This window comes from Falco peregrinus, chromosome 3, assembly GCF_023634155.1.
Source record: "Falco peregrinus isolate bFalPer1 chromosome 3, bFalPer1.pri, whole genome shotgun sequence".
Lineage (NCBI taxonomy): Eukaryota > Metazoa > Chordata > Aves > Falconiformes > Falconidae > Falco > Falco peregrinus.
In genome coordinates this window covers 96,749,665-96,762,696 of record NC_073723.1, presented here as the reverse complement: position 1 = coordinate 96,762,696, position 13,032 = coordinate 96,749,665, and the positions used below count along the sequence as shown (strand labels likewise).

The 13,032-nt window shown below is 45.3% G+C and overlaps 1 protein-coding gene and 1 long non-coding RNA gene across 2 annotated transcripts in view; one reads left to right on the top strand and one right to left on the bottom strand.

Annotated features, from left to right (window-relative positions):
* ADTRP (androgen dependent TFPI regulating protein) overlaps window positions 1-1,763 on the top strand; it is a 33,258-nt gene extending 31,495 nt beyond the window's left edge. The window contains exon 6 of the mRNA XM_005239093.3: window positions 877-1,763. Within this exon, the coding sequence (XP_005239150.2) occupies window positions 877-920 (44 nt within the window). The 3' untranslated portion in view covers window positions 921-1,763. The remainder of the gene's footprint in view (window positions 1-876) is intronic.
* The window catches only part of LOC114012641 (uncharacterized), a 28,238-nt gene extending 23,557 nt beyond the window's left edge, over window positions 1-4,681 (bottom strand). Inside the window, exons 1-2 of the long non-coding RNA XR_008746369.1 lie at window positions 3,055-4,681; window positions 77-147 (exon numbers count right to left, since the gene is read on the bottom strand). This is a non-coding gene — a long non-coding RNA (uncharacterized LOC114012641). The remainder of the gene's footprint in view (window positions 1-76; window positions 148-3,054) is intronic.
* Between the last annotated feature and the right edge of the window lie 8,351 nt (window positions 4,682-13,032).

Below are 13,032 nucleotides of genomic sequence, written 5' to 3'. Positions count from 1 at the left end.
TTTTTTTTTTTTTTTTCCATTTTTTTTGTTCTCCCCCATCTTTGAAATATCTATTTGGTCGGTACAAAATACTTACAGGATCATTTGGGAAGGAAGAAATGGCAGGATTTTGTTCCACGTCAGGTCAATTGCCAAATGCTACACAGGCTGGAGATAAATAAAATATAGCAATTAGTGTTTCGGAGCCTCTGAGGTCTATGGACAAGGAAAGCACCTCTAAAAGAAGGTTCCCTGCAAGTAAATGATCATCAACAGGGAAGAAAAGAGGCTGAGACAGTGCATTAGATAAGGTACCCAAATATATTTGGTTATTGCCACACTTGGTGCCCCATGGCAGCATATCTGGTCTCCAGCTGGTGCTTCAGGAAGCTGCGGGTCTTCAGCAGGTCCTGTGCTGTCCTGGCCAGCCGTGTGGGGATGCTCCAGAGATCTCAGCTGCACGGATCAATTATCTGCTTGCTGCCTTTCCAGACAGGCTTTATTTTTAAAGCTTTTCACATATTCTTACACCAAGCTAAGTTTCTTTATTGACAGGTACTTTTCTCACTAGCAAAGCACCATTATTCTCAGTGTATACAGCCCGTGGTAGATTTCAAACCATTCCTCAGGAGTCAAGTAATCCCTTACTCACTGGGGATACCCCAGGCTCATTTGACTCCTGCAGCACTTCGGCACTAGCAGCTAGTCCAAGCCACACATTCATAGCTTACTCCCACTCCCAGACGGGTTTGGTTCCCCAGGGATGTTGGGAGGCGGGAGCCAGGTTCACGTCCTCCTCCTAACAGCATGCTTGACCTGCAAGAGGACTTCTCTATTGTGCCTTTTTTTTTTTTTTTTTCTGCTCCCGACAATCTCTTCTCCTCTGCCTCTATACAGGAGATTCAATAGTAATACTGGACTACAGGCGGAAAGGCAAGTGAATCCTCCTCTTCAAGCCAAACAATCTCTCCATGAATGCTGAAGCCATGAAGTAGAGGAAAATAAATGCAGCTGTGATAAATCCTTTCTCCAATGCATTGCAGCTTCTGGTGAAGCCATTATGTCATCAGACATATGGAAAACTGGTGGAAAATATGAAATGTTTGCCTCTTACATGATAACTCTGCAACTGCTATGAATAAGAAAACTGTGTTCATCTGTTTACACAGATTTCTCATCTCTTGCACAATGTACGTGAGGATGTGTCCATGGTTAAAACTCGTCACTGGTAAATGAACTCCCTCATGAGCTTGGCACCACTCTGTAAAAGACCTGTGAATGCAAGCCAGCTCTTGTTTGGATTGCCCTTCATCAAGTCTGGAAAAAATTAAGAGGAGGGATAATTCTAACAGTGCTGTGACTTCCAAGCTAGCTAGATAACAAATTGGGCTAATAAGGACTGTAATTAGGAATGTCTGCTCAGAAAGTTCACCATGAAGCCAAGTTCTTCTAACGAGAAACTTTCTGGAATATTAATATGCATAATAGCTCCCCTCCATTTTAACAGGAAATCTGAATGCAACACTTTCTTCCGTTTTCTTGGTTTCAGTTAATCTTGCAGCAAACGTAACCTCATTATACTGACTGTATGATTGCTTCGACAGAAAGCATGTTAATTTAAAGCACTGTTTAACATAAAGCTGCCTGCCATATAATTACACTCCATTCACATGTTTACTAATCTTCCTCAATATAGTTGATTTCTGTTATTAGCCTCAACATTTTGTTAAGATCTAAAACACTGGAGATCTGCTTTGCAAACTGCAATAAACAGGCAAAACTGACAGTAGTCTAAGTGTTCCTTAATGGTCAATGTGAAAAAGAAAGATCTCTGTTATTAGCCTCGCTTTTAAAAGACGATTTGAAACTAGTTGCAGTACTTAAATGTCTAACTCCATCTCCATTGCTAAACCCCCTAGCTTAGAGCTACTGTGTATGCAGTTCACCAGGGTGTTATTTTAATCTTTCAAATGCTGCTGGAGCTTAGTAAAAACGAAACACATTGTAAGCTGCCTGTGAGCAATAAAAAGATAATGTGTATACATAAGGTTGTTCTTCTCACATGTTAAGCACCTGATAAAATTCCAGTCTGGGAAGTTAACATACTAGGCTAGACTGTAAACTAAGCTAACTCAATGAAAGACACGCACGCATTCAATAATTCCCAGCTTATCTAGATAACTCGCTCCAGCTAACTTTGCAAGGGGAATGTAAGCAATTACACACACACACATCCCTCCCTCCTTTTCTGTTGAAGCTAAAGGAGAACATGGAAAGAAGTCAGCTGAAAGATGCTGGTCAAAGGAAACGTGTCTGAGAGACAGACAGAAGAAAAACCATGAAGGTAATTAGGGAAGAGGGAAAAGTTCAGAAGACTCTCTGTACAGGTTTTTTGGTTTTTCTCTCTCTCGCTCAAATTATTTGATTTTGTAGCAATAGTCCAGTGCAAACAGTTTTAATGTCAGCAACTCAGAACAAAGCCTGGCCTCTGACATGGAGGGTTATAGTTCTTTCCATGTCCAACCAGAGGAGGTGAATGCCAGACCACATCCTCAGCTCCTGCTCGTGCCGGGACTGCCTCTGGGATCTGGCATGGTGACTGTGCTGCTGCACTACAGGGGTTTGAGAAGAATCATGGCGGGGTTGTTTCTTTCTTTGAAAAGGGCTCAGAAGAGGCGCTGCTCTCTGCTGCGTCCTGCATGGGGAGGCGAGATCCCAGTCATGTGCTTTGGGAAAGCAATTAGGAATGCCTGTCCCTGAAAGACAAGTGTTGGGATCTTGGGTTTGTTTTGCTCCTTTCCCTGAAGCACACGGAGCCCTGTAAGGAAGAAAGCATGCATCGTTGTTCACAAAACATTTTCCCTGGGATTTCAAAAAGGCTTTACTGAAATACTCCAAGTAAGGATCTGGCTTTTACGACATTTACACTAGATTTCTCTTTCCAGTCTGTTTCTCTCTCTCATTCTATTTTGAGTTAAGTATGCAAAGTCAGTCAGAACTGTTTATTTATAGCTGTAGATTTTCATGGCTGTATAAATTAGATGTTATTACTGAATGAGATGCCCGCCCACTCACCCAGTGCAGCTGTACAGGAATCCTTTCCTGCTGCTTGATGGTACGCAGCCTCAGTCGGGAGAAAAACGACATGCTCCCGGTCAGATGAAGGGACCGCTGCTTAAACCCTTGGGCGAAAAAACCAGCAATTAATTTTTTCCACAGTACAATGTGCAGTATGACAACCACAATTACTTAATACTATTTAGACCTACCACTTCTGGTTGGCAGAGAGAGAAAATGAAGGTTTATATTCACCAGAGTAAAACCCCCGCAAACTAGAACCTAGCCCTGCACTTTTCTTTTTACAGGATTAAACATTTTTTTCTTTGGAGGGAGTTAGGGGGACAGGGACAGTCGGGGAAGTAAAATTGGTTGTTATTTGAGACAGAGCACCACCAGAAAGTAAGGACCCATCCCATAAACACACAGAAAGCTATTTCCAGCAGAAACGGCTGGAAAGCATTATCCACCATGCTTAGGAACTTTCATTTTAGCTCACACCTTTGTAACAGTTTAGTCCCACAAAAAGCATAGGCAAGTGCTAATTTATTCCCTCCCCAATTTCCCACACAAATTTCTTGGTTTGGGTCTCTGCCAGAGCTTCAGGGTCACAATCTGACCTCAATAACGTAATTTAAGATTGTTCCAAGCCTTCAATGGAACTACTGGAGATCTACTTTGATGGATATGGGTCCAGGATCTGGCATGCAGAAAATATGCATTTACATTCTACCAAAGTGTCTAAAATAGTTGCCCAGGGATGCTGATATTCAATTTGAGACCTTGTATTCACTTGGCAGAGCACATAATTAAATATTTTGTGCCACAAAATTAACCAGCGTCTCAGGGGTATTGGTAAGAGGATGCTTGGAATCAACCATGAGAGCCAAACTAAGACCCATTTCCCAGGCAAGTTACCAGTAAGTACTGGAAAAAAATCATTGCATTCATATATGGGTTCATAATAATTTTTGTTAGCATTTAACCTTACTGATTATCTGTTTACCTCAGAGGAAGAGGTTATTGGCTGTGTGGATTTGTATGAATAAACCCAGTATCAAGTTCTGCTCTTGAACTCAAGCTACTGCTTACAGCTAAGAACTGTTTGTGATCAAATTAACCATTTGGAAAAAACAGCAGGTAAACCCCAAATACAATTACAATAGGCCAGACCTTGTAACAAGTGGTTGAAAGCTCCAAAGTGAATTTTTTGCCTTTTTAAAGTCTCCAGGGGACCTGCCCTGCAAGGAGTTCAGCAATTCTGAAGGGCAAAGCAAATACCTAAGGTGTTTGACGTCAATATGCTTTAATTTAACTTCCAGACATCGGTGTTTAAAAACATAGTTTTGAGTAAAACCTCTAGGATATGGCCCAATAATAGTTCTGAGCCATAAGATTTAATAACAACACATGGTGTTTCAAATGTCACCTTCTCTCAAATGCTCTCAAAACATTTAAGCAAACCTTCATGTTCCTTTCACCTCGAGAGGGTGATTTCCCTCACTACCCAAAGAGCAGCACACCTATAAGAAAATAACACTTTTTTCTACACCCGAGACAAACAGAACTACCTCCTCCGAGGATGCAGGGTGATCTGGTTTCACTGTCAGGAAGGACTACGTTCCTCAAGGAGGAAGGATAGAAATCTCCATATACCAACACACACCTGTAATTCATTTAGAGATGTTCATTAAGGTTTGTGGTGTGGAACTGCCTAGCGATGATGCCATTGCCAGCTGGCAGGTAAAAGCCACAATTCGTCACTTAGTCTACTAGAAGTTTGTGTGCTACAACACACCATGACTTCTGTCTGGGTTTGGAAACACCAGTTTTTCCTTCTGCTGCTTTTCTTCCACATCGGGATCAAAAGCTCTGGTAGCAGCATCCCCTGGCTCTGACACAGCACTCTCACCCAGGGGGCCTGTCTGTGGGGAGTTCAGGCTTCCAGCTTACAAGCTCTGTGCTCCAGGGGTGACCATCCCCAGGCTCGGAGGTGACTGTCCCCAGGCTTTGAGGTGACCTTTCCCTCACAGGCTCAGAGTGACCAACCTCAGGCTCAGAGTGGCCATCCCCAGGCTCAGAGGTGACCATTCACTCACAGGCTCAGTGACCATCCCCAGCCTCAGAGGTGACCATCCCCACGCTTGGAGGTGACCATTCCCTCTAAGGCTTGGAGATGACCAACCCCAGGCTCAGAGGTGACCTCCCCAGGCTTGGAGATGACCATCCCCAGGCTCAGAGGTGACTATCCCTGAGCTCGGCACGACCATCAGAGGTGATGGTTCCCTCGCAGGCTGAGGTGACTGTCCTCAGGCTCGGAGCTGACCGCTCCTGTGGCGGCTGCAGCCTCCCTGCCTGGCTGTTGGAGCTCTCACCCAAGACCCCTGCAGGAACTCTGGGCTCTTCTCATCTAGGCCCACCATCACCCCTCCCTGCCTCGGGACCTGCCGCCACCACGGGCACAGCCCCAGCGCTGGAGCCAGGCAGGGACGGAGGACGCCTGTGCCCGGGCGGCAGGGCCGGTGTTTTGGCCGTTGCTGCCGCCAGGCCGCGGGCAGCGGGCCCGTTCCGGAGGCCTCTGCCTCCCACCGGCGGCACAGATGCCTTCAGAGCGGGGCGATCGCTGCCGCCGGGCTCCCACGACTCAGAACACGGGGGGCAAAACGCTCCCCCGGCCCCGCGCTCCTTCCGCGGCGTCTCCACAGGCCGCGGCGGGGGGGGGCGGGGCCGCGGCTCCCGAGGCGCCACAGCGCCACCTGGCGGGGCCCGCGGGCGCCCCCGCCGCTGAGCCCCCGCGACAAGCGACAAGGGGGAGCGCGAGCTGCTTCCCCCCCCCCCCCCCCGCAACTCCAAGTTGTTGCAAGCTGTGGGAAACGCTGCAGCTGTGGGTTATTTTAACGTCACCGGTGACGTTCAGGGGGTGCCACAAGGGCACGAGCGGTGTTAATTAATATTGCGGGACCCGCCACCAACGCAGCAGGCTGGCCTGGCTGGCACGAGGTGGGGGGGCTTTGGCCATTGCCCACACGCATCTGCGAGCCCACGCCGAAAGGGGAGCCCCCACTCTGCCCCCCGACCCCCCCACAGCCCACCAGCGCTGCTACAGCCCCAGCCACAGGCAGAATAAAGAGCAAATTGGTTATTCTGCTCAGCACATCCAACAGCTGTGTGCACGAGCAAAGAAAGAAAAGTTCATAGACCACGTTCTTTCCACCCACGGTCTGAGCTTTGGGGGCGCTTTGCCTTCTTTTATTATTATTATTCTTTAAACCACATGTTGCCAAATGGCTTTGCCCTTGAGTCACTCATGCCTTGAAATGGGCCACCACCTTTTGAGGAACAACCCCTAGGCTCTAACCCATGCAAGGCACCTTCCTCTTGCCAGCTGCCAAACAACAGCCGTTGTTCCTGCAGCATCCTCGCCAAAAACCATCCTCGCCAAAAATCATCCTTGATGAAAACCATCTTCACCAAAACCCATCCTCGATGAAAACCATCCTCGCCGAAAACCATCCTTGCCAAAAACCATCCTCGCCAAAAACCATTCTGTGTGCCACGGCCCTCCTACTGCTGCCTTTGCAAAAGTACTTACAAGCTCCAGAGGTGATTTTATGGATGGTGTGCTGCACAAATAAACTCAAAAAGAGCAGGGTAACTTGAAAAAATGGGTAGAAATGTTGGAGGTGGGTGGAGTAGGAATAAGAAAGTGGTAGGGAACAGAAACACCACCACCCCCATTATAGGGAAAAGTTTATATCAAAAGATAGTGTTTAACTTAAGCAGCTGTTTTTATGCTGTTGCATAAATGAAAACAAAACACAAATATTTGACTACTCTGTCCACGTGCTTGTATCACTAAAACTTGCATATTATTCTTGAGCAGGGTGGTTGCACGATGCACCTTACATGACGCTTTCATACAGCTCTGATTTTAGAAAGAAAATGAGTTGCAAAGAGGGAAAAAGTTACGGAAATAGTCATCTTTTATTCCCCCCACCACTCCTTTCTTCAATTTTTACTACAACTATGCCAGTGTTGGTTCTCAAGGCACAAACATCAGTTTGAATGAGTATTTGTGAGGGAACATAAAATGGCCACCCCTCCTGGTTGGGGAAAAACGTTATTTGAAGATGAAATAGCTGCAAATCATAGGGATCGCAGGCACACAGCAAAATTTGCACAGCCTGCGGCTTATGGGTGGTCGGTACTGAATTTAAAACTTTGCAGAAAAACATAATAAAAAAAAAGAATAAAGAAAAAAGGGAGTTATTTCAAAGTGCCTCCTTAATAACTGAATTTATTTCCTACATATCGTTCAAAAAATAGCAGTGAAGGATCAGCTTAGCTTTTCTGCCATCAATAGTCCAGGCCACAGCAGAGGCATCTTAGATAAAACATGGAACTTTGTATTGTGGTTGACTGTGTTGTACATTTCCTCATATAAAATAAAGATTGCTTGTTTCTATCAGTAATATATTTATCTTATTGATGAAGAAAGCCCTGAAAGAAAGGACAAATCCACATGCATGCTGTGCATGGTATGAAAGTTTGACTTTCGAGTTCTCCTTTACATTTCTGCTTCTAGTCATCAGTCTACTTAGTCATCCCAAGTCCCAGTTCTAGACTCTGACACAAATTTAGAGCTCAACTTTGACCCGGAGTCCTGAATTATAGGTGTAGAAAAAAACATAGCAGGCCAAGAAAAGTCACCTCAGCTATTTCAGATGAAAGCTAATTTAAAAAAGCCATTTTTTTTATAGTCCAGTCTAAAATTCTGGCATATACTGAAGCCAATATTTCCACGTAATGCTATCCAATTACAACATATTTAATAACCACAGCATTTTTATTGCTAACAAAACGTTGCAAATGACTGCTCTAATGGGCCTCTGTTTAGCCATTACCGGCTATTTGATAAACGATCTGCAGTGTTAGAAGGTCACAGAATAATAGACAAACACTGGGGTGGGGTGGGGGAGAAAGAAAAAATCAAACCCCAAGGGGCCAGCAAGCCCAGGCTGCGGGAGAGCCTCGGTTACGCTTGTTTTCCATATGACCATCCCTTAAAAGGGAGAAAAACATGAGCAACGTAAAGCAGTCTATAGGCAAAGCCTGCATCCCCCAAGCTCTGTCCCTGGTGGCACATCTATATACTCATCGTACAAGCATGTTCCACGGAACGGACAGCTGTAGTAACTTCCTCCTGGGGGGAGCCAGCATCTATACATCTAGAGAAACCAGCAGGTGGGTCCAGGTCTGACCACCCGAGTCCACCCGGTGCAAGCTGCTTCCAGAGCGGAGGGAAAAGACACGACCTGGAGGAAATGGTGCAGGAGGTCACTCTGTTGTCATCGGCTGGGGAAAAACCCCCAAACAAAACAGTCACAATGGAAACGGGGTTGATCTGGTCAATAGGCGGACAGAAAAAATGCATTTCCTTTTAGGAGTTTCTGGTTTGTTTTGCTTAATTGCTGGGGGCTGGAGTTCCCCAATTATCAGAGCACTCACAAAGCACTCCTACATTTTCTGTCTGAGCGTGTCAGTGCACTCTCCTATTCCCCAATGAGAAAGACATTTTTAACAAATTGATAAGCTGGAATTTTCCCATACAGTTGCTATCAGGCGGTCGGAGCGCTGCATGGCATGTTAGAAATGAAAAAATGTGCTTATGCTCTTGTCTAACTTGGACTAACCCTCCAGTTCCTCCTCCCGCCTCATCTCAGGGCCAGAACCAGACAGGGAAACATCTCCCAGGCTACAGCACTTGCCAGATTCTGCCTTGTGCCCTGGGTTGGGTCCATTTGCACATCTACCTTAACAGATGGGGAGTTTCAACAAAACAGAAAAAAACAGTAGCTGAAGGAATGAAAAATACGCCGTCGCATCAAACATTAGCAACAGGCTCGCAAAGCCCACCACCCCCTTTATTTCTGTGTTGCCTCACACACTCCGAGGAGCCATCAGTCCAGCGTGATTGCCCTCAGACAGACTGAAAATAGCTGAGACCTGGGTTTGTAAGGGAAAGCACGCTCATGGGGGTGGTGTGGGAGGGTTTTCCTGCGGGAGATAAGCAAGGAGCACAGGGGAACGTACCGCTTGCTAACATACATACCATGGAACACCTAGAACTCCCAAAGTGCTGAAGAGGAGGTTTAGCTTTGGGCAAGCGGTACAGTCATAGAATAATTTCGTAATTAACGGAGGAGTTCCTGCGTTTTAGTCTACTTGTGGTGAGCTTTCGGTCCTCCACGGTGTCCGGAGCAGCCAGGGATCAGGCAGCAGCGGGTGGCACCTCCGGCAACAAGTCAACAACGTGCTGCTCCAGGTGGCCGGCATGGGCCAGCTCAAGGACCCCTCTTCCTGCCATTGTTATTCCTGAAGCCCTGGAATTTCATCCAGATGGATTTGACCCCTCGCTAAACAGCCGGTGCATACCACCCTGATGAGGGTATTCCTGTGTGAGGAGAGGATGGGCTGGGGGGTGGAGGATGTCTCACTCCATCCCTGCCCAGGTGACAGGACATCCCTGGCTGGGATGGGGAGAGGATCTGTGCACCTTGGGTGCACTCCACCTGCAGCGACTGCTAAAGGGGAGAGAATATAATGCAAAGGATGCAGTTCTTCACCCAGCTTGCGTTTGCTTGTGGAAGAAATTCAGTAAGTGCCATTTATGCCCCATGCTTTAGGAAAAGTCTGTTACTATTTCAACTTTTCAAGTCTGAAGTACATTGCCCTTTCCTACAGTGCAGCTATCAGTCTGCCACAATGTCTTGCCACGCTTGCATATAGTTTTTATTTCTGCACATACCTTATAACATTTTTTTTTTTATTTCTGCACATACCTTATAACAACTTTGCACAGCATTCCCCTGCACAAGCACTGGCCTTGGTTTCTGCCTGGGAGAAATACTCGCTTTGCAGGACAGCTGATTATTCTTTGTGGGTTTTTTCAAGTATTTTCTGTCCATAGGATGATGTTCATAACAGTTTACTGCCACTTAGCCTCTGACATCTCAGATGATGCTCCAGTTCCACACTACAAGAATACATCCGAGTGGTCTTTGCCTTGTGATTTGATGGATATAGCCACGCCAAGGATGACTTCTGGTTTTATGTTTTTCTGAGCCTCACACTCCTAAAAAGCTTTGTCCTGTTCTCAAACCTCTCCATCTGTGTTTTTCCCCTCATATTTGTACCAGAGTATGCCCTGCTAAAATTGTCTTCACGCTACTAGACCTCAAAACGTATGACAACATTTTATATAACACAGAATGATCACCAGTTGGTAGCACAATCTGCTTCCAGCTGCCCCACTTTGCCCTTCACCATTCTATTCCTCCAGCCTTTCTACAGGAGAAACTTCACAACTTATTCCATGACAAGGCTGCTGATGTCCAAGGACAGGTCACTGCCACCACTTCAACCTTGGTCACCCAATTTATCCCTCAGCCCATTCATGAAAGCATTTCTAAAAGCCAAATATTGAAGAAAGCACCTAAATTTGAATCCAAGTTTTGCCTTCATAACTGGTTCTCAATTTATACTCAGGGCATCCCCTTATCCCCTGGAGGGGTTGGAAAGATCGGGACCACCTCAAACTTTCCTGTCTTAAACAGACTGAGTTAACAGGAAGGCTTCTTACCTCTTTTTTCTCCCCTTTCCTCCTCCTCCATCCTAGACTTGACTCCCTAGCAGATGCCCATCACCCACCCTCTACAAAACGCCATATTCCCTCTCAAAGTTTCCCTCCTCCTTCCTCTCAGGACCTCCCAGAAGCACCATTCCTCTTCATTCTCCTGTTCCAAACTTCTGCTCCGAGGCAGACATGGAAACTTTATCAAACATTATTAACCCTAGATAACAAAGAGTTAGTTATTCAGGAAAAGGTCCATAGTTTGTTAAATATTAATAGAGGTTTTGGCATCCCAGGGCCACGGCTTCTGTGCAGCTTTAAGCAAGAGGGAAAGTCAGAGAATAATAATCAGAAATTCTATTTCAGCAGATTGACTTCCCTCCTAAGGGGATGTTAAACAATCTTTTGTTTGAACAAATCTCCAGGTACTTTGGGTAGGAACTTCAGCTGGGTGTCAGCATAGCTCTGTCTGAAGTTAGTGGGATCACGTCAATTTAAGACTGGAGTTGCCAGCCTCGCATAACGTAACTCTGTATTATGGCTCTTTCATCTAAGAAAATCTAAATATCCCCAAAATACTAATTAAGCCTAAAAATAGGACAAATACTTTAATACCATATGTAAAAGCAGGGAAACTGAGTCTTGAGAAGACAAGACCCCGGTAATCCATGATATCTGCTGCTTCTGGATGGGTACACATGAAAATGCCTCAGGATAGGATTTTCAGTACAGTTTGGCACAACAGAAGTCAGGGGAAATGGTTGCCTGACAGTACTTCTGATGTCCAGGTCGTAGAGGTCTCATACTGGATTACCCTCAAACAGAAAAAGCACATAAACCAAAAGCTACTTTTAAAACACATGAAGCTAAAAGGCCCAGTCAGAACGCTCCAAACATCGGAAGAGGATCTGGATCTTCTGCCTCCTGGCACAAGACCCTCATTTCATTCCCTTTGTCTTTTACTGGGCTTTGGATCAATACATGCAAGAAATGTTTCCACTGGGCTTTAACTTTGGCCATCCACTCAACCATGCGCTCCTGTACAGTCGCGTGCTATCATTATGGTTTTAATTAGTAAAGGTTACACCGGCTGCATCTATTGTTTCAGTAAAGTTTGGGCCACAAAGTTCACATGGTCACACTGAGCCGAAAACAGTGGTTATCAAGTAATCAAGCTAAGCACATTTGTTGCAATTACAGCTCCCTATTTGTTTTATTCACACTCACCTTCCTCCCCTGCCTTCCCTTCCCCCGAGCCCCACCGCCAGCTTACCAGCCTGCAGCGGGACTGTTGCTTTGTTGTGAGCAGTGACCCTGCATCATGTAGACAGCTGAATTACGTCCTATCGCTGTACCGATCTAAAGTGACATTTTGACAGGGGCGACACGGGTGTACCTTGGCAACGAGGCTGCGGTAAACGATGTTACAGCAAAGAGACACCATTTAAACGGACAAAGCACATTGTTTGTAGCTGTGCCGCATTGAGTTCAACCTCAAGCCAGGCTGCTCTTAGCCGGAGGATTCAAATACCAGAACTGACTGAGAGTTCTTCCTGTGCCAAAACAATAACGATAGATAAAAAGGGATTTGGACATTCTTCCCCTTTCACTTCATCCCGACTCTAAAGAAACAAACAGCTTGATCATACAGGCACGCAATCAGGTATTTTGAAATAAAAGTGCACACAGAAGACTGAAATTGTAGAACAAATTCTGTTCTCAGTTGCACTGGCAATGGTCACATGTAAACTACATCAACATTTTGGCCCCTGCAACTTAGCAGAACTTCCATCTTCTACTGGTAAAAAAGGTTATGTCTGATAACCTACATAAAGTGATTATTACCTGATACATTGCTCCATATGGCTGTTTTCTTATTTACATTTCACCCATCTTGGACTGTGCCATTGAGCAAGTCCATTTTACTTCTAGATTCAGCATGTCAAGTTTTGGTTCTTAGGAATTAGCATGAGGTACTAATGCTCAGATCACTGCAATGAATGCTGATATTCAAGCTTTTCAATAGGTTAGTTTAAAATGGCTTATTAATTGATTGAATTCAATACCTGGAAACTTAGATGGGTAGTCTTACCTATTTAAGCCTTGCCTGGTTCCATTTATTTATGCCTTTTAGAGGTTCAGCTTACTCATAAGTGTGGTTTGCCACTCCACTCTGCTTTTCACGGTCTTTAACCCACGACATTAAGAGTACTTCAGCCAAGGTTCTTTTTGTTTGTATTCTGCCCCAATAACCCATTAAGTCCTATGCTTTTCTCAGAAGCAAAATGAAGATCAGAATCTCTTTCTCTGTCTTTTATGCTCTATTTATGAAAAATCAGTTTTTCTCATAATTAAATGACACT